General features: G+C 44.2%; 1 protein-coding gene across 3 annotated transcripts in view; it reads right to left on the minus strand.

Annotated features, from left to right (window-relative positions):
• The window catches only part of HTR4 (5-hydroxytryptamine receptor 4), a 130,798-nt gene that overhangs the window by 66,451 nt on the left and 44,643 nt on the right, over positions 1-19,704 (minus strand). For all 3 annotated transcript variants that reach the window (XR_009743974.1, XM_061456606.1, XM_061456608.1), the window contains exons 3-4: positions 3,853-3,978; positions 2,690-2,890 (exon numbers count right to left, since the gene is read on the minus strand). Coding sequence is in view for 2 of the 3 variants with exons in the window: in XM_061456606.1 (XP_061312590.1) it covers positions 2,690-2,890; positions 3,853-3,978 (327 nt within the window). In the remaining variant the exon portion in view is untranslated. The remainder of the gene's footprint in view (positions 1-2,689; positions 2,891-3,852; positions 3,979-19,704) is intronic.

Consider the following 19,704-nt stretch of genomic DNA (forward strand, 5'->3'; position numbering starts at 1 on the left):
GCCGCAGTGCTCCTGTATCCCAGGCAGCTCTGCTTCCTCACCCCTCGATGTGCAGAGGCTTTCAGCACACCCAGCACTCATTAATGAATTCATCCTCAGCTTCTTTTCAAGCATTTTGACTGCTGCTTAGTCTACCATAGCCAATACCGAGGGCATGGCAAATATTGGGGGATTTCTCTCTGTCAGTGCATTTATAAGGATGAATCTACAGACATTTTCTTAAAGTTGGTTGGTTATTGTTTTTTTTTTTTTTTTGCTGTGACACTTAGGATGATCTCCAGCTCTTGGGACCTTCAAATTCAGAGTTCTAAACACTTTTTTGCCCCTATCAGTTTGGCACCAGGATTGGTGAGTTTGTGGTTTGGGTTTCTTTTTAGACACTGTGTCCATTTTTCATTCTATTTTAAAGAATCACTTTAATCCTGAAGAAATAGGAAGAATTCTTATAGGAAATAGGAAGCAACAGGTTCAAATACACACTTGGTAAACAGAAATCTTTAAAAGCAGAATAATTTTATCCCAAAAGGACGAGCACTTAAATGGAATGATGCTGATATGGGACTCATTCAAGCGCAGTGCCCACCACCCTCAGATGCCAGTGCAGGAGGGACTGCACCTTCCCAAAACCTCCTCAGAAGACATGTAGGACAAGCTTAGAGGTTTAGTTTCCTACAAAGCACAGTTACAGCTCCTGCTTTCTTTCAAGACAGCCATTCCCTTCTTCCATGGAGTATTCTACTCATTAAAGTATTGTCCTGGGATGGGAGAATGGTGTGGGGGTCTCCAGATTCATCTCCCTATTTCCCTCTGTCCAAAAGAAGGGGAATTATCTACGTGTTACTGCAGGCAGCAATGCTCACCCATTGCTACAGAGCTCTGCATCCAGCAGAGAGAATTCAGGACTCCCTGGGCAGAGAATAAAAGAGCATAGAAGGAAGAGTAAAGCTATAATCCTCTCTAAGCCATGCATTTCAACAGCCCTAGACCCAAGACTGTCTCCAACCCCTTTGCCACACCCAGACAAGGATGTCTGAGGAGCATGGGGACTGATGGGGATAGGCAGCAGTAGAAAGAGCTCCTGGCATGGCAGGGCTCTGCAAGAGGGTAGCACAGGCAGGAGAAAGGGGGGAGTCTTCCTTCTGTGCACCCCACATGGCAGGTTTCTCATCCCTGCAGTTGTCAGAGATCAGGAGGTGAAGGAGAGGGGTAAAACAACATTTTCCCTTCACATCCCCTTCTCTCCACAGCCCCCTGTTTAATTAAGAGCCTGGAGAATCAAACTCCAACATTTCATGTAACAAGGCCACATACAGAGCGCAGTGCCTAACATCTGCTTTACTGGTAATTGGCTCAAAGTGCGAATGTTTTTAAGATAATGAGCTTCCTCTATTTGCATTCCAGCCATCTAAACTTCCAGATTAGGAAACTCACTGTAGCTGTTGAACATCAGCTTCTCTCTGGATACAATGCTGCCTGTGCCGGTGCCCCTCTGTCCTACAACAAAGGCATGCTGCCCATCAGTGGAGAAATTAATCAAGTACCTTTTGAAGTCTGGCTGTGTACAGACTCTTTGGATGAAAGGTGTTATTTAAATATTAGCTGTCATGACGACGAGAATGATTATGGTTATTTTGGCCATATTAGTAATAATAAGTAATAGCATTTTTAAAGGTATTATTGAAATCTCAGCACACAGCTCAAATGAAAGCTGCAAATATTGCTTATTAGAATAGCCAGTCAAAACATTTTATTCTAAGTATTTATCTTGTGCAAACTCTTCCTATTCTGTATGGGAAGTTCTGCCATTTACCCTGAAAAGCTGCAAACAACAGTAAACCAGAATTATTTGCCATAAATTGTTAAAGACTTCAGGTTCATCTTAATTTTGAAATAAAAGTTCTAAAGAAAAGGAAGTTTTCAATATTTTCCACAGAGCCCATACATATTTTTCACCAGTTTTACTATCCTTGGTAGCCTTCACTAATAGAGATGTGCAAATGGGTGCCTTAGAAAAATAGCCCATAAAATTTAGGGGGGTTGTGTGTGCTCTTTTTGCTCTTTCTCCCTATAATCTAGTAATATATGTCTCAATGTCATTTAGTAATACTGGTTTTTGTCTGCCTGTATGGCTGCTAGCAGCAGGAAGAGCAGTTCTGATAGTATTTGGAAGATATGTCAAATATTCTTTTGACAGGAGAGAGAAAGACACATAATGTAATGGGTTTTGTCCCTGGGAAGACAGGGTTCAGCACAACACATGAAGCCATGCACCAGCCAAGCCTTGCCCACAGCCCCTGGCAGTAAGCAGCACCTGATGTTGCAATGGAGGGCAATATCCCTGCTAAAACAGCATCCTGTGCACAACACACTGGACTTGCCCATGGATCCATCTTTAAGGCGTCTTTTCTTAACATGAGAATGTGCCATGTTGGGTCATTAATGCAAACAGAGCTGTGCTGCAAAGCAGCTGAGAACCTGGCTTCCTCTACCGATACAAATCTCATTCTTTTCAAGTTTTTCTATACTCATGAGGATTCAGAGACCTCCTGCCAAAATCAGCTATGGAGAGAAATTTATTGCTCTACAGTTCCCAGCAGATTCATATTTCCCTTTGGCTACTGCTGACGAGCAACAACACTGAAAAAGCTTAAAGCAACTGTAATTACTCTTTATGCTCTACTGTTCATACCTGTCCAGTGAAATACAGCAGAGGTGCAGGATTGATGCTGTGGTGAGCAGGACATCGAGGGATGTCCGGACAAGGCAGAACATTTCCCCATAGATCCAGTTGTCCTGAACCAACTCAATGGCTCCAAATGGCATCACCAGCACTGACACCAGCAGGTCCGCAAAGGCAAGGGAAACAATGAAATAATTGGTCTTGATTTTCCTGCAAGACAGATCACAAAATTAGGGTGTAGAATAGTTTCAGTGTAGCATCCTTTACATGTGGACAGAGATTTAAGCTCTTGTTTGGGTCTAATTCACTTAATCACACTAAATGGTTCTTCATAATGTACTCCTCATTTTAATGGTCACTGCTGGCTTGTTCCTGGGTTTTATAGCTTAATATCCACCATGCTCCCTGCATAAACACATCTTTCTGCTCACACTGAAGAGGCAAATAGATGCTCGCAGGCCTCTGCATGTGGCTCCGCCTCACAGCTTGCATTGGAGAGTTTGGGGTGGAGAAGGGGAACTTTATTTCAACTTGTAAATTGAGAAAATCCTTCCAGAAAGCACGGAGAAGAATCTAGACTGAAGCTGTAATTTTAACTTGAAGAGTACTTTTTTAAATCATAACAATAAAATAGAATTAAATCCATTAAAAAACCCACGCAGAATATGAATAGAGGCTGTTGAATATCTCACTCTGCTCCTGAGGTTGGTCTGACAACTCCCAGGGTAGCAGCAAAGCATCAAGACAGGAGTTGTGCCTGTGGAAACACTCCCCCACCCTCCAAAATCACTGGCAGCATTTTGCCAAGCTGCAGCAGTGCAGCACAATGGCCACAGGGCCTTGGTCTGCATGGCTTTTTTATAGCCTCATTAGGAAACCTGAGATGGAAGAGGGGTAGAGGGCAAGATGCTTCTCCAAGGAATTAGCTCCGTTTTTCACTGTTCTACCCGGTTTCTTTACATTGAGAGTGCTAAAAATGTAGAGTATGGATACTAAAATGATCCCACCACCCCAGTGTAAATCTGAATGAGGAGGCACTGAGGCAGTGTGGGTCTGACATCGCAGTTGTGCAATGTATGGACAAAGACACCCCTTGTCATGACAGTTTATGCCCTCAGCTGTGGACATGGGCCCTGTTAGACGGGCATTTCCCCCTGGTTGGGTGGGCTCACCTGAGCTGCCTGTCCCGGCACACGGCCACCATCACCAGCAGGTTCCCCAGGATGGCCATCAGTATAACGGCGGAGATGAAGGTGAGCAGCACAATCCTCTCCGCTACGCCAAAGCCCTCACTCGAACTGGGGAGCACACAGAAATAGAAGAGAAGAGAAAAGAAAAGAAGCTGCAGTGGCACTGGGAGAGGGTTGCGTGGGCAGTGCTAAGGTGCTTGGGCACTTCTTGTTGTGAGTGTGAGAGCAGCATCCCCACACAACAAAGCAGCCTTCCCACCAGGACCATTAATAAAGAGATTTTGTGTTTATGGGGAAGGCTGCAAGGCTTGTGTTCATCAGCAGAAAGGCTACAGGCAGAGGACACCCGCAGCCACCCAGCTCTCCCAGTGATGGGTACACCAGCATGTGCAGTGAAGGAGCCCATTTCTGAGGGCTGCAGTGAACTGTGCCTGATTTCTGAAAGTCCCTTCCAGTTCAGAGCCTTGGTTGAAAACATTTTCATTCTCTTTTCACCTCGATAAATAAAGTTATTTTCTCTGCAGAAGTGTTTTGGTTTTCTTTCATTTTTCCATTCTTCTCAAGGTTTTCCTCAAAATGAGCATTTTACACCTTGAATTTTGAAATCTATGTAATCTTTTCCCTTGTTCTCTCTTCCTTTCACTCTGCAACACAGAACAAAAGGCAGTCTGGCTTTTTTTTCTTTTTCGTTTTTCTTTTTCCACAATTAGGGAAAAGAAAATAAAGTTTTAAAAGGAACCTGACATCCCTCTACCCTGATGCCCGTAATTTCTTTCATTTAATGACAAGAAAGAAAAGAACAAGGAAGGATAACACAAGAACACAATGTTGGACTTATTTTAAATTTGCATTTCTACAAATATCTTGTCAAATGTCTCAAAAAAGTTGGGTTTTTTGAAGGCTGCAAAGCAGGGAGGTAACGCACAGCACACAATAAATAGAGTTCAATTCCTCATAAAATAGGTTTTATAACAAAATTCTGAGCCACTTTTCTTTTAAAGGTATTTCCAAATATGAATCCAGAACAAAATGCATCCTAAATGATGACAAAGAACATCCTTATGATTTAGCGTAAGGTGTCCCTACCCACGACAGGGGGGTTGGAACTAGATGATCTTAAGGTCCTTTCCAACCCTAACGATTCTATGATTCTACGATTCTAAACCTTTGCCATCTTGTGTAACTTTCCCTATGACTTTACACTGGTGAGAACGGGTATTTGTCCATACACTGGCATTAAGAACAGCATTTGACACTAATTCAGCAGGGAAATTTCTTCACAGCAGGCAGAGCTGGCATTCAGCACCCAGGATTAATGTTGTGAGATTGTGGAGGTAACAGAGAGATTGAACTGTTATTCTGATTTACTTTGACTTCCCCCAGGGTCATTTCTTATTTACTAAATACAGCCCAGACTTTTACACTTTATCCCTTTGAATTGTCCTGGTTTCGGCAAAGCTGAAAAAGATTAGAGACTGCTGAAGTCCTGCCTCTGCTACCGGTTAATAAGCTTCTAGAAACTGACCTCACCCTGAGTCTGCGCTGTAGAACATCCACTTAATCATAGTCTCAATTTTTTGCCCTAAAAGCAATACCACTTTGAGTGCAACTTTTTGTGCCCACTGCCTACTGCACCAGTGGGTCAGATCGCAGCCTGCTGAGGCTGAACTCTTCATGCTGAGTATGAACAATACCTTAGGAATTTCTTGATTTTCAATGTTTTAGAAGGAAATACATCACTGGGAGACAGATGAGGGTGTTCATGAGCAAATAAAGAACAGGAAAAGAGATGCCCTGGCCTCACACTAATTTCATAGAAAACCATAGCACTAGGCAGACACATGCAGGCTCAAAACCAAGTGCAATTATATGGCTAATAGGAAAGAGGTTCAAGGCAACTGCATATCCTAGCTTCATAAATGTATGTCCATACACCAAGTACTTTCACACCTGTGAGAGCACAGGTAGCTTTTAATTCCAATAATCTTCTGTTTGAAAACTAGAAGATTAATAAATGTCACATACAGTAGACACAACTCTACAAGGTTTTAAGGCAAAATGTCCCTTAGTGCTGCCAGGCACGTGGCCTTCTGAAAGTGGGCTGCAGAGGTACAGACAAGGGGGAATGGGTGTCTAAGGCTGAAGGGTATCAAGCAAGGAGGTGGGTTTCTGTATCAGAATTAATGTTCCCAACCCAGAGGTAAAGGCATGACTGCTTCTTTTGCCTGCTGGTTATCAGTGCAAATGTCAGTAAATAGTCCTGCTTAAGGTAGGAAGGTCTCTGGGGTTATGCTGAAGCAGTCAGACATAGCCATGGGTTTTCACCCAGCACTTGTTTTTGTGCAAGTCAATTATAGATGCTAAGATAGGAGAAAGGCAAAGGCAAGATGCGTTTTCATTTAGGATCTGAAAGTTTGCACTTAATTAGAAAAAGGTGTCTACTGAACTTGGCACAACTTCAGTGAGCGCAATTAACGCTCCAAGAAGCTGGCAGCTCCAGGCAAATACTTCAGTGTACGCAGAAATGTTGACAAGGCTCTGCCTGAACTAAATGTGTCTTTCCCAGTTTTTACTGGAGAGCGCTGTTTCATGATACCTTGGCTCATTAGCTCTTGGACAACTCTTTCAACAAGTGGATTTTGTGCCTGTAGTTCTTGCAATTACACTGCAACTGCTGCCTGCAATTTGCCTACACTGGCCCAAGTCACACTTATTCCCATCTGACAGAATAAAATTCCTATTGATCAAAAGGAACTGCATAATCCATCATTCTGACAGTGGCCTGTGGGAAACGAAATACCTACACACATATAGGAGTACCACCTTTGCATGCTCTCTCATGCCGCAGAGGTCTGCACCACAGTGGGTTTGTGTTTAACAACTTGTGGAGGATTCTTTGGCCTTCCTCTCTTTGGTCTGTCTTTTGAGCTCTCAGTACATGGTGAACACTATCTCTGGGCAGCTTTCCTTCTTGGTCTCATACTAACATGCTAAATGCAAAACCAAGCAAATAGAACCAGTTTCTCTGTTTCTTAATCACCAGCGAGCACCCCAAATTCCACACAGAGATTCTTTCCTCAAAATTAAAAGTAACTGGCATCTAATTCCTTATTCTAACACTGAAATTCGAAGACATCCTAAAGAACTGACCAGAGGGCTGCTCCTAGAATAGGTGTCCCTTCTTCCCCTGCTAGAAATCGTTGTCCCTCTCTCCCAGCCATCCCCACATACAGCTGATCTGCAAGACCTTATTTTCCTCAGAAGCAAATCCTGCACTGGAGACTGTGGGAGGCAGGAAGGTGGGAGTTGCTGACACCTGAACCCGCACTGCAGACAAGTCCTTCGGAAAAGGATGAGTGGCCAGGAGCGGGTCCTTCCCTATGGGCACCGTGCACAACAGATGCACAGGGTGATGCTCCTCTGCTAGAGGTGCACACATGGCTCTGGGCCCACTGCTTGCCCGACTCCTGCAGGTCACTGCTGCACAGCTGGGGAAGGTCAGACATCTGCCAAGCATCAGTATTTTGAGCACAACCCGATGCCGGAGCCTTCATTAATAACATTCAGTAGCAGAAGACACCATGAAAATTAAAGTGCAATGGAATAGAACTTCAAAGGGAGGTCTCAGCCGCAGGCCTTCTAGCTGAGTACCAGGTGGGATGAAAAACCTCAGGAACAATGAGGATGCTGGGATCAAAGACACCTTGACTGCCAAGCTGTAATTGTACCTGTCTAAATAAGCCTTCACAATAGGCTAACATTGCTTTGTGGCAGCACCTGTGAAACAAAATGTCAAACCACACTGAACAGTGCCGTACAAGAGATGCTCCTTGTCCTGGGTGAGCACGGGCGCACACACATGCTGGCACAGGGGTAAAGAGGACGATGATGGTTTAGTTTATACAGAGCCAGGCTGAATTAGATTTATGGTTTGTCTTATCTAGCTTTGCCCATCCTTCTGCTGTCCCTAAACAATTCCCATCACTGCTTTATTTGAGCACCTTGCAGCCACACTCTGCAGTGTGTACAGAGGGGGAGCGACACCTCCTTCATCCCCAAACCTTGCCAGGGTGGTGAGCTGTGGATTGGGCTACTCACTCAACCATGCAGTGCCTTGGGAGGGGGTTGGCACGGAGCCACATGTCACCAGATGTTGCCCTGCTCAAAGACTGAGGGGTGCTTCAGCTTCAGCCAGTGTACACAGGCACCCCTGCCCTGAAAGCACAGGCATCCTATTCTGCATCATTTGACTTGGCTGGCCACAGCCAGGGCTCTGAACAGAGGCCAGCAGGTCAGGAACACACACTGGCACGCTTGTCGATGAAGCATTTGCTGTGATAATAGTTTTGGAAGTGTTTGGGAGATTTCTCCAAAGAGTATTTCTCTCATGCCATGTTGCATTGCTCCCCTGGGGAACATTAAAGAGGCATATGCATCACCGGGTGTGCAGGAAGGATGTTCATCTGGGCTATGCTTCTATACATCTGCCTTTTAAGTAATCTATCATGAAGTAGGAATATTTGTTAATTATTCAGTCACAGTAATTCAAAGCTGTTAATAATGAAAGAAGTGGATATTGCTGTAAATTAAAATCAATGGTTTGCATAACATCTTTTATCAAATCTGAGCACTCTGGCTCCCAAGCATGCTTCCCTGTTTAATAAAGCAGAGATTGATGGGTTTGCTATTATGAGGAAATGAGATTCAGACAAAATGATTGTTGGTTAGTAGGAATATAGAAATCACTTAAGGAAAAAGGTGAAATACCGATGTGGAATGAATGCTTAAAACCCATGCATGGATGTATTTAAAAGGCTCTTCTGTATAGTCATTAAAGTGAGTAAAAAAATTGTAATTATTTTTTTAAGCTCAGTTTCTACTTTCCTGTAAACACCACAACTTTTCTAAATGACCTCAAGTGCTTCTGTATATTTTATGCAGCAATTAAACCACACACATCAGTCATGTTGGTAAGACCACGCACATTGCTCCTCTGGTTTTTGTTACACATCACACCCTGACCTCCCTGCACTGCCACAGGAAAAAACCTCTCCAATAAACGGCTCAGTGCACCTTGGGTAATGCACAGACACTCCTGCAGGAGTGCAAGATGGAAAAGAGTGAGGGTTGAACAAATAAGACTTGTCTTTTGGGGGCAGAGAAGAACAGCTGATACAAAGGAGGCTGGATAGCCCATTTCCAAACTGGAGAGGAATAGCTCTGCCTGCAGAGGTAACCTGGAGGAGCATCTTCTGGAGGTACCCAGGGACCATAGTGAGCACTTCATAACAAGGGATGTGTGTGATCATCACTGAAGGAGATTAAAAACGTGGAGCAGTGGGAGCATGTGAAAGAGCTTTCCTGATTTAACAGTGGCCTCAGTGTATGGGGAATACATGGAAGAGTTGGTCTGCGTTGTTTTCAACTAAGCCATGGCTTTTCCCTCTGTAACCCCAGCTGACATCTGTAAGTGCATCTGACATCATGTGGTCTTCAACCACAGATAAGCTGTCGTTTCCCTCTTCTCTTTTCTACTCCCCTGATTATTCCTAGGCATAAAATCAGAGGCTGTGTTAAACACTTCAAAATCAGGATATGCTATTTTATGAGTAAACCTAATAATGCATGTCTCGGTATAGAAACATGACAATAGGGAAGATATTATTTGATCTATGGCTTTCCAATTGTTATCATATTCTTTTGTACTGCCACCTAAAAATATTAATCATAAGTCAGCATTAATCCAGAAGCATGTAATTTCTTTTACTGACTTCAAACGCTACATTGCCTGTGCCGCTTCACTTCAGACTGTGCAGATGGCAGGACAACTTCTAACAGATTCAAATCAATTATGTACTTCACTTCTGTTTTAGAAACAGATTGAAATTAATTTAAGTATTGACAAGCCAGAAATAAACAGCATTCCACATATCAAAATAACTCAGTCATATGGTTAGCTTGAGTGCTTTCTTTTTTAACCAAATAAATTGCGGCGGTGGGGTGGGTGGGAAGGGATGAGGCTTTCTCCTTTTATAATGGTTTGAAACAAAACTATTGATAACATCACTGATCCCACACCTCCGCTCCTACATATCTCCTGGAGGCTGAATGCTACCATGCTTGGAGAATTGTTTTAAGCAGGTGATAATACTGATTAAAATCAATTGTCAAGATGAAGAAAAAAGACAGGCTATTTAAATGTTGTAAAAATTGCTGTGTGGGGGCTGTGCAGTCAATCAGTACATGCCAGGAGCACTCTCCCATTCAGGAGTGGGTGCACCCTGGAGCCTTGGGACCCTGGGAGACATCAAGGCATGAGCTATGGTTCCAGCCCTGCATGCTCCCTGGGCTGTGAGGCTGCCCAGATTCAGGCTGACAGGCAAGGCATAAGGGGCTCCGAGAGCCAAACCCAGTAAAAAAAAGCCAGCTTTCTGCCGGTCCATACCATATCTTTGCCTTACATCAGCAGAAGTTCTTGCCTTTTCCAGATGGAAACTGGATGTGGCCCTGAATGATCCTGAACAATGAGATGCTTTATCATCATCTTCATACAGGTGAAGGTCTGAGACTGAGAGAGACAGACAGCAGTTTGCACGGTTACATGGGTAATGTGTGACAGAGGTAGGAGACAAACCTAGACCTAGCTAGTCTCCAAGGAACTGCCTGAGCCTCAGGACCTCTCCCCTTGCAGGGAAGTTAGGTGGGAGTCCAGCAGCCACGTCTGTCTCTACTTTCCATACAACAAAGGACAAAACCTGGCTCTGTTCTTCCCCAGATCAAGTGTTACATAACTTACACCCACATATGAACGGATATCGCTGCGAGGCTGATGCATTTAAGTACAATCCTTGAAAACCATTAGACTGACACCTGAGATATAAGATAAAATTAGCTTATGAAACTAGCATTAGATTCAGATGACAGTATTTACATGGAGGAAGGGCAGCTGCTGCAATCGCTTTGTTTGGGATCCACTAACAGCTACTGCAGTAGAGTTCTTGTGCAAAGCCCTGTGCAATGACAAATCACAATCTACCCAGAGCTGCAGGACCTTGGCACTATGTTTTGTTCCTTTAATATACTTTCAAGTCTTTACATTTTACTCCCAACACACCCCTCACTGCCTGAATATTTCCCTTTCATGTTCACACAAACATAACAATACTTTTTGGATATGCACGGTCTACTTATTTTAATGAGGTCAGCATTATGAAAAATCAGATCTCTGGTTTAGGCATAGGAAGGAATTTAGGCACTCTACAAAGCGTAGCAGAGATGTTGTAACAATCATTTTTCCTTTGTAAACGCTGAATAAAACCAAAGATAGAAGATGCCTTTAATCAGAAATGCCTTGATCAGTTCCCAATTAGAATTGCTCCTCAGAATTAAGCCTATTGCATCTTCCAAACTACAAGTCAGTTCAATGAAGAACAGAAGATGATGAAAGAAGCACAAAAATAAACCTGACTTTTGGTATATATTCCATATTAATAATGTGATTACCCTCTATTTTCCAGGTAAGTGGCTCTTGTCTATCTCATGTCATATAGAAGTCTTAAACAGAGCAGGCTGTATGTTCAAATGACAAACACAGCATAGCTATATACTCAGGGGATCTGATTTAATGAAGCGTCTTAGTTCCCAGCAGCATTCCCATTAATTGTCATTCATTTCACTTCTGTATGCTATAAATGTTGAAAACAGAATCTAGTATGTACTTTCAAACAGGAATTTTTGTAATTCACTTATTGTACAAAAGAATTTTACTTTACAGAGACACGAGCAATGTCACCATTACACATACATGTATCACTATCTCAAGCTTTATCTCAGTACTTTAGAAAGAGAGAGTAGTGATGCAGACCTGTGACATAACCTCTTCTGTGATGGGCATAAGCTGGAAAAATCATGCTAAACATACTCTGAGTGCCCAGATTTCTCACAGAAACCTCTGTGGTGCCTCCTGCAATAACTATGTGCAAAACTGAGACTGATCAAGCAGAGCCCACTTCTCTCTAAGGGTGAGCTGCTGCTCCTAGGCTAAAAGCATTTGTTTCCCTGTCTTACAGGTTTTCCCATCAAGAAAAACCAAGTTAGCCCTGCCCTATGCCGAAACCTTTGTTTCCCCAAAGGTAACTCTATGAAAACACCCCAATAGAAGGTCTTAGTCTTTATGGGAATTCTTTTACTGAGTTCTCATTTTAAAACCAGGGAAAAATCTTTGTTCCCATCTTTTCCAAAAGCCTGGAAGTTGCAAGTCTTTCAAATCAAAAAGCATGAAGGCTTTGCTCTGCTTTTGCAAGCAGTATTTACAGCCAGGGAAATATTGTTAAATGAGAGGCATTTAGTCAAAACTGGTGAAGAGTCCTGGCATCAGGCTGTATATTAAAATATCCAGGCTGTGTACTTTTCCCACTGCTTGGGACAATAAAAGACAAATACAGCTATTGGCTGTCTAACTTCTAATATTTCCTGGATAGTTTCCCAGTTTCAAGGACCTAGAGGAATGAAAGAGTTTCTTGTTGTTACCCCTGCTAATGGAAGACTTGGCACAGACAAGATAATGCATTGATTTCTGGAACACATTTCATTTGAGACACCCCACAGACACCCTGTGTGGCTCTGAGCCACATCAAACCAGTTCCCAGCTCATTCATTAAAAAAACAATGGCAGGAGGCACTTTCACTTCCTTTTTGAAGACTGTTGGTAGAGTTCATCTGTTTGGCTCCCAAGGTGTGTGCCCCTTGCAGTGGTTGATGGGGTGATTGCCTTGTGTCCCCAGGGAAAGATGTGCCTCCTTAGTCCGTTCTCCAATGCCCTGATTTCTGAACTGCCCAACCAGTTCCCTGTACCCCGACATAAAACACATTGATCAAGCTTGACAGAAGTCATCTTTGAGAGGTCATGCATTTCCAACTCTGCTACCTTAATTTGAGCTTTACCATAAAGATGAGAGTTTGGCAAAGCTAATTCCAGAGGTGTCAGCCAGAAACCTTTCACTTGTTCACCAGCTCATTTTGTATGAACTTCACTGTTTTATTTGGGCTCCAGACCACTGTTTTATTTGGGCTCCTTTATAAGCAAGGACATGGAAAGTCCTTGATTCAAGAACAGAGCACTCAGATTTCTTGTTTTATGTAAACCTCCTTCTATATCCCCAGCTAAGTGCATGTTCTGGATACTCTCCACAAAAGCCTCATCACATTTCTCACTTCAAATAAGCAAGCGAAGATGTCAACCTGGGCAAGCAGCAGGATAGAGGAAAATCAAGCAGTTGGAACTACTTTGTAGGCAGTAAGTGCAAGCATTCCACTCGGATGCAACCCAGATCCCACCCAGAAGTCCCTACATTTCTCTGAAGCCAGCCTAAGAAGCTCTGGAAGCGTTTGTTCAGTTGTGATTTCCTTTGGCTAACGAGTGCAAGAGCTTCCAGGAGGAATGTCTCACCATGCTCACCTGCAGAAGCCCTTGACAAAGATTCCTAGGGAAGCTGTTACAGAAGAGAACAATGTGAAGAGAAGAGACTTTCTTCCCCACAAAGGAGTGAAAAGACCTCGAGGTTTCTTGGTGGCATCAGGTATACTTTGCACTCACAGGTCAGTTTGACCCACAACTGGGAGTGAGCTGTTACCTCTACCAGCTAAAATAGTGCAGAATGATTTTAAGTCTTTTTCAGTTCGATAACTGACCACTTGCAAATAGATTACACCCTGATATGCTGGGTACCACGGGTCTATAATCTTCCCTGCCACTGACTGAGGAAACTGGTCCAAGAATTCTGAAGGGAGAAGAAGAAGAATTCAAGGGGAAAACAGGGCATACCCTACTGGAAATAAAACCTATTGCCCTATACTTGGAAACAAGCAAAGGCCTGAAATTTGATAAAATAGAGCTGAAATACAGGATCAGTTTAAGGGTTTAAAAGCTTATGGAGGAAGAAAGGCTGGGCATGTCAGCTGTGCCATGTGGCCCTATTAGTAAAGTTTTGAGACAAGTGAAGAAGAAAAAGGTAAGCTGCCTGCATCCAGCATCTTAGATACGCCTATAAAATGACACTGCAAACCCAGTGTTCTTTTCAAGTGTCAGAAAAGGGACCAACCAAGCATAGAGACACAAGGCTCAAAAAGAGCAAACAGACTGCAACAGGCATTTGCTTTTGTGTGTAATTTGTTCCACCTCATAGCAGGGAAACCAGATTCCAACCCGGGGTCAGCAGGTTGCTGGCAGCGCTGAGCAGCCAGGCTGCTCAAGCAGGGAAGCGTGTTCCCATTGGGCTTAAATTCTCTGCTTAGGGGTCTGCAAGGGTGTTGGAAATACAGTAGATCTGCCAGTCACAAAGCACTGAAAACTTTAATTAGTGACATTTCTGGAAAGCTGCTGAAGTGCATTTTAACTGAGGATGCGCGCAGAAAGTTACTTTGGTTTGCGGTTCATTTTCTGCTCATTCAAGCTTCAACAGGTATTTCAGGTGAGGGACACTGTTAGCTGAATCAGTTTACAGCTCCGACCTCCAGTGAAATCTTCTGTCTTACAGTGCGCACCTAAGACTAATTCTAAATAGGTCCTCACGTTGCTGCAAAGATACAGCATCCACAAGGGCTTAGAGCGTGGTTTACAGGAGAACACATAAGCAGTACAAACCCACTAGGTGCCTGCACTGGACTAGTCCCAGATCTGCTGGGCTCAGGAAAGCACACTGAACAGTAGCTGAATTGCAAGAAATAAAACCTCCATGTTTCACTGTAGCTGCCAGCTCAGCCCGAAAATCACATCCCCATTATGGCCCATAAAAATGGAAATTGCAAATAATGACAGTAATGGGACCAAAGCTGCTTGGGAATGGAGGAAAAAAATATGTATTCTTCCACTGTAGCATGGCCCAAAATCCACAAAAGCAGTTTAATTCCAAAAGAAGAAAGGCAGTCTATTAATCTTCCAGGGATGTCTACCAGCAACGAGGAGGTTTATCTTGATGAACAAGCCTCAAAGAAGCTTCTCTGGCAGCCCATGCCTCCTTTCTGCAGAGTAACTCAATATCTGTCTGGACTCCTGTGACATCCTTTACTTGCTCATGTCCTCCAAATACCCAAGCAACTAACTGGGTGTGCTCAGAAATATGTCACAGCTCTTGGGCAGCTTCCTCACCACTCAGTTCTCAGTCCTGAGAACTTCTTGACTAAATTAACATCAATGAATCAGGTCCTTCCTGCTTATCTTCTTTTGTCAGATGTATTTATTTTCCTCTTACACTTCCCATTAAGTAGACAACAACCTGTTAGAATCATAGAATAGTTAGGGTTGGAAAGGACCTTAAGGACATCCAGTTCCAACCCCCTGCCATGGGCAGGGACACCTCACACTAAACCATGTCACCCAAGGCTCTGTCCACCCTGGCCTTGAACACCACCAGGGATGGAGCATTCACAACCTCCCCAGGCAACCCATTCCAGTGCTTCACCACCCTTACAGTAAAGAACTTCTTCCTTATATCCAATCTAAACTTCCCCTGTTTAAGTTTTAACCCATCACCCCTTGTCCTGTCACTACAGTCCCTAATGAAGAGTCACTCCCCAGCATCCCTGTAGCCCCCCTTCAGATACTGGAAGGCTGCTATGAGGTCTCCATGCAGCCTTCTCTTCTCCAGGATGAACAGACCCAACTTTCTCAGCCTGTCTTCTTATCTGTTCCCAGATAAATCCTCATAGGTCTCAGGAAGCTCATGAGGTGTCATGGTTTAAGCCCAGCTGGTAACTCAGAACCACACAGCAGCTCACTCACTCCCCCCCCTTCTTTCTTCCCTTGCTTCCAGCAGGCTGGGGAGGAGAACTGAAAGAATGTCATTCCCGTGGGTTGAGATAAGAGCAGTCCAGTAACTAAGGTATAACACAAACCACTGCTGCTACCACCAATAATAACAATGATAAGGGAAATAACAAGGGAAGAGAATACAACCGCTCACCACCTGCCAACCGATACCCTGCTCGACCTAAGCAGTGATCTAGCCCTTCCGGGTAACTGCCCCCAGTTTATATAGTGGGCATGACGTGCTGTGGTATGGAATACCCCTTTGGTCAGTTTGGGTCAGGTGTCCTGTCTCTGCTTCCTCCCGGCTTCTCCTCCTCTCTGGCAGAGCATGAGACTCAGAAAGTCCTTGCTCAGAGTAAACATTACAACTAAAAACATTGGTGTTATCAGCGCTGTTCCCAGGCTGAGAGTCAAAAACACAGCACTGCACCAGCAACTAAGGAGAAAAATGGCTGCTACTGCTGAACCCAGGGTGAAAGAGCAAGCCCTGGTTAAGTCTCCAGACTAGTCTGCTGACAGTGAGCAATGAGCTGGCACATCACCACAGGCCTATGATCTCACTGTGGGAAGAAGGCTTTGAAAACAAAAACTGTATTTTCAGGTCCTGGCCTTTAAGACAAAGTTGAACAGAACTGAAATGCCAATAGATAGAACTCTGGAGATATGGAGATGGAAAATAATAATCTGAGCTCTAGGAGCCAACTGGGAGCTCGGGTGATTTTCCAGATTAGGCTAAGGAGCAGGGGACCAACTGAAGTAATGTGTTTATACATATCTGACATCTGGAACCAACTTCTTTTAAAAGACATGTTCTTGTTCAGCGGAGTCTGCTCTTACCTCTATCTGGTACACTGCTGGAACAGCTATCCAATATTCCCATAGGGAGGCGCTTGGGCTGTGAAAGTCACTTAGCAAACAAACAAGCAGATACTGGGTGCATTAAAGCTTTAGAGTCATTGAAAAATCAAGGAAAATCTGCCTGCTGTTAGGTGGCAATACTCTGTGCCTACACACAGAGCCACAGTTAGAGATGAACTGTAAGTGCCCAACCTAAGGCAGTTGACAAGACAGGTACCCCAAAACAGCCGTAAGCTTTCCTCTGCTCTCACGTAGGTGCAAGCTTATGTGTTGCAGGAAGGGAAAGGCCCTGCTCAATTCGCTCTCCTTCACTCTGACCCATCAACAGACAGATAGGTCACCCCATCCTTCCTTAGAAGCAAACAGGGCCCTTTTGTTTCTCCTTCACTCCTCACTGAGCTTATAGCAATGCCAACGTGCAATAGAAAGGTCAGCTGTTGGGCCATTTATCACAGGTATACCAGCAGAGAGCCAGAAACCCAGCATCTGTCTCAGTAGCCCTCTCCAGTGTTGATATTCTGTTTCAAATGTCTTTTTCTCTGCAAGTAGATAGATATATATATATACACACACACACACACACACACACATATATATATAAGTTTCCAAATTTACTGTTCCTCAGATGTGAGAAATAGAAGGGCATCTGTCAAGAGTGAGATTAAATTCTCCCTGTAGTCCACACACCATATCCTGGGGAGGACTTGAACTGGATAAGGTTGTGCTAAGCTTGCAATATTTCAGAGTAGAAACTTCATCAACCATAAAAAGTCACCTGCAACAGGCAGACCCTTCACCTCTTCACCTCCTATGCAGGTGCTTAAAGGTAGCTTGGCCTCTAGTAGCTTGGGTTGTATGAAGGGATATGAGTGCAAGGACTGAAATTGCCTCTTTGCAATGTAATCCCAGCAGTTCACAGTACTAATGACACCTTGTCTCCCCATGGGATGGGGAGGAACCGATTGCTTTGCTACATTTTTCAGCATGCCTCAAGTTGGGGTTTTTCTTTCTGACCCTTTCTTTAATGACCTGCCCTAAAATGGATTCACCCCAAACACCCAAAGACTCCCTGAAAGCTTCATCTCCACAGGGTTCCTGTCCATCAGATGGCAAAGCTTGTGTTCAGACAACAGATACTTTTCCTTAGTGTTCTGTCTTTAGGAGGCAGACACAGGACACAGGTTGGCAAGTCCTTGGTTAACAGATGGGGCAATGGGGCAAGTAAGTTCAGCCAGTGACTGAGGTTCAGACCTCTGACTGTTGCCAGACCAAGGAGTCACATCACTGATGATTCATTGTCACAGTACAGTAAGGCCAAAATAAATAGTGGAAAGACTGAACTAAGAAAAGGAGCACATTTCTTATCTGTGTCATAGATGCACTCTGCTCCAGGGTAATAGTCTATCAACAGCCATTTACACTACCTGATAGCAGCTCCTAGAAACAGCCAAGTAAACAGTACAAAATGATTTGCTGCAACACCTTTCATATCTGAGGTAGTAGAAATGCTCTTTCCCAAACAGTGAATGGCTCATTCTGCAGCTGCATGCTATCACAGCAGGATCTGCAGTAGGTAACAGCTCAGCGGAACTCTCAGCATTGCAGCCCTATACCCAAGACAGCATTCCCAGAAGAGATGTCTACCCAGGACCTCAGGACTCTCTTTCTGTACTTCTCCCAAAGTAACTCAGGGAATTTCAACTCAATGAGAGGAGAGCAAAAGCCATCAGATTTCCAGCCACTAGATTAGATTAGATTGACTGTAGCCGATACCCTTTCGTTCTGAGACACCATCACCTCTGTTCTATGAGGAAACATGGCTCTGTCAATACGGTGCCCTATTAACCCTTACACAGCTAACTGTGTCCCATGTCTCTCACACAGCCCCAGTTCTACAGCACGCCTCTCTTAAGAGACACCCTAACATCCCCTCCCAGCTTCCTTACTTGCCACATCTGAGCATGGCTGGCTCAAGAAATCCCAAACATGGAGACACATTGAATTTTGCCAGCCTAACGTCGAGGGTCAGCCCTGAACAGTCAAGGAGTGTGTCCTGGAAAGCCTCTGGTGCTGCAGGGCCCAGCACTACCCTTTCACGAAGCCGTTGTGGGGAAAAGCTAGCAACAAGGTACAGCCCGTTTTCTTGCTCTGGGCAATCTGCTGCCCAGTTTTGCTAAGCCCTAGAGCTAGCTCTTGCCCCGGGATATCCTAAGGCTTTGGGACTGTTCTAACAACCTTCCACAGCCTCTTTCAGATCTCCGCTAGCTGCCACTCTGCGTAGAGACACTGTAGCTAAAGAAAGGATGTGCTGAAATACACCAAAAAGTTAATTTTTGTGACCTAACTCTTTGACAATGGCATTTTCATCTGTGCAGACTCCTCAGGGCACACTAATAAAAGCAGAGTGAAACATTGCAGGCTGCATGACAGCCTTACCTCCCTGGGGAGGCTCAGCACACAGAGACAAATGGTGGAGCTGCCCCTCTGCACGCTCTAACTTATTTCAGAGAGTATATATGTCCCACTTGCTCCACAGCTGCCGTAAAGGAGCACACTATTAATTTGCAGAAGCTGGAGCCAGGCTTAAAAATTCCATTAATTAAGTGTTGGCGGAGGTGTTTGGAAAGATGTTCCGATAAATATAGTGCTGTAAAGTGTTTCCCTAGAAACTGAGAAAAAAGTTGAACAATATGAGAAGCACCCAGGCTGGTAACAGCTACTCCTCCCGCTGAGTGGTGCCTGGGCTGTAGAGAGCAGCACAGAATACAAAAGTGAGCCCTCACACCGTGCCTTCCTTCCCTGCGCCCTCCTGCTTCACCCCTCTTCTTGCACCCGTTGTCAGCATACAGGAAACACTGCAAAGTCTATGGCTGCACATTCAGAAATGCCCCATGTTTTAGGGCTCTCAGCTCATGGACTATTCCCTACTTGCCCCTGCAGGACTTGCAGAGGCTAAACTTGCAGTATCTGAAGGGGGCCTATAAGGATGCTGGGGAGGGACTCTTCATTAGGGACTATAGTGATAGGACAAGGGGTAACGGGTTAAAACTTAAACAGGGGAAGTTTAGATTGGATATAAGGACGAAATTCTTTACTGTAAGGGTGGTGAGGCACTAGAATGGGTTGCTCAGGGAGGTTGTGAATGCTCCATCCCTGGTGGTATTCAAGGC

This window comes from Pezoporus flaviventris, unplaced genomic scaffold, assembly GCF_033815535.1.
Source record: "Pezoporus flaviventris isolate CSIRO_AGI_PZ_B2104156 unplaced genomic scaffold, CSIRO_AGI_Pfla_v1 ptg000023l, whole genome shotgun sequence".
NCBI lineage: Eukaryota > Metazoa > Chordata > Aves > Psittaciformes > Psittacidae > Pezoporus > Pezoporus flaviventris.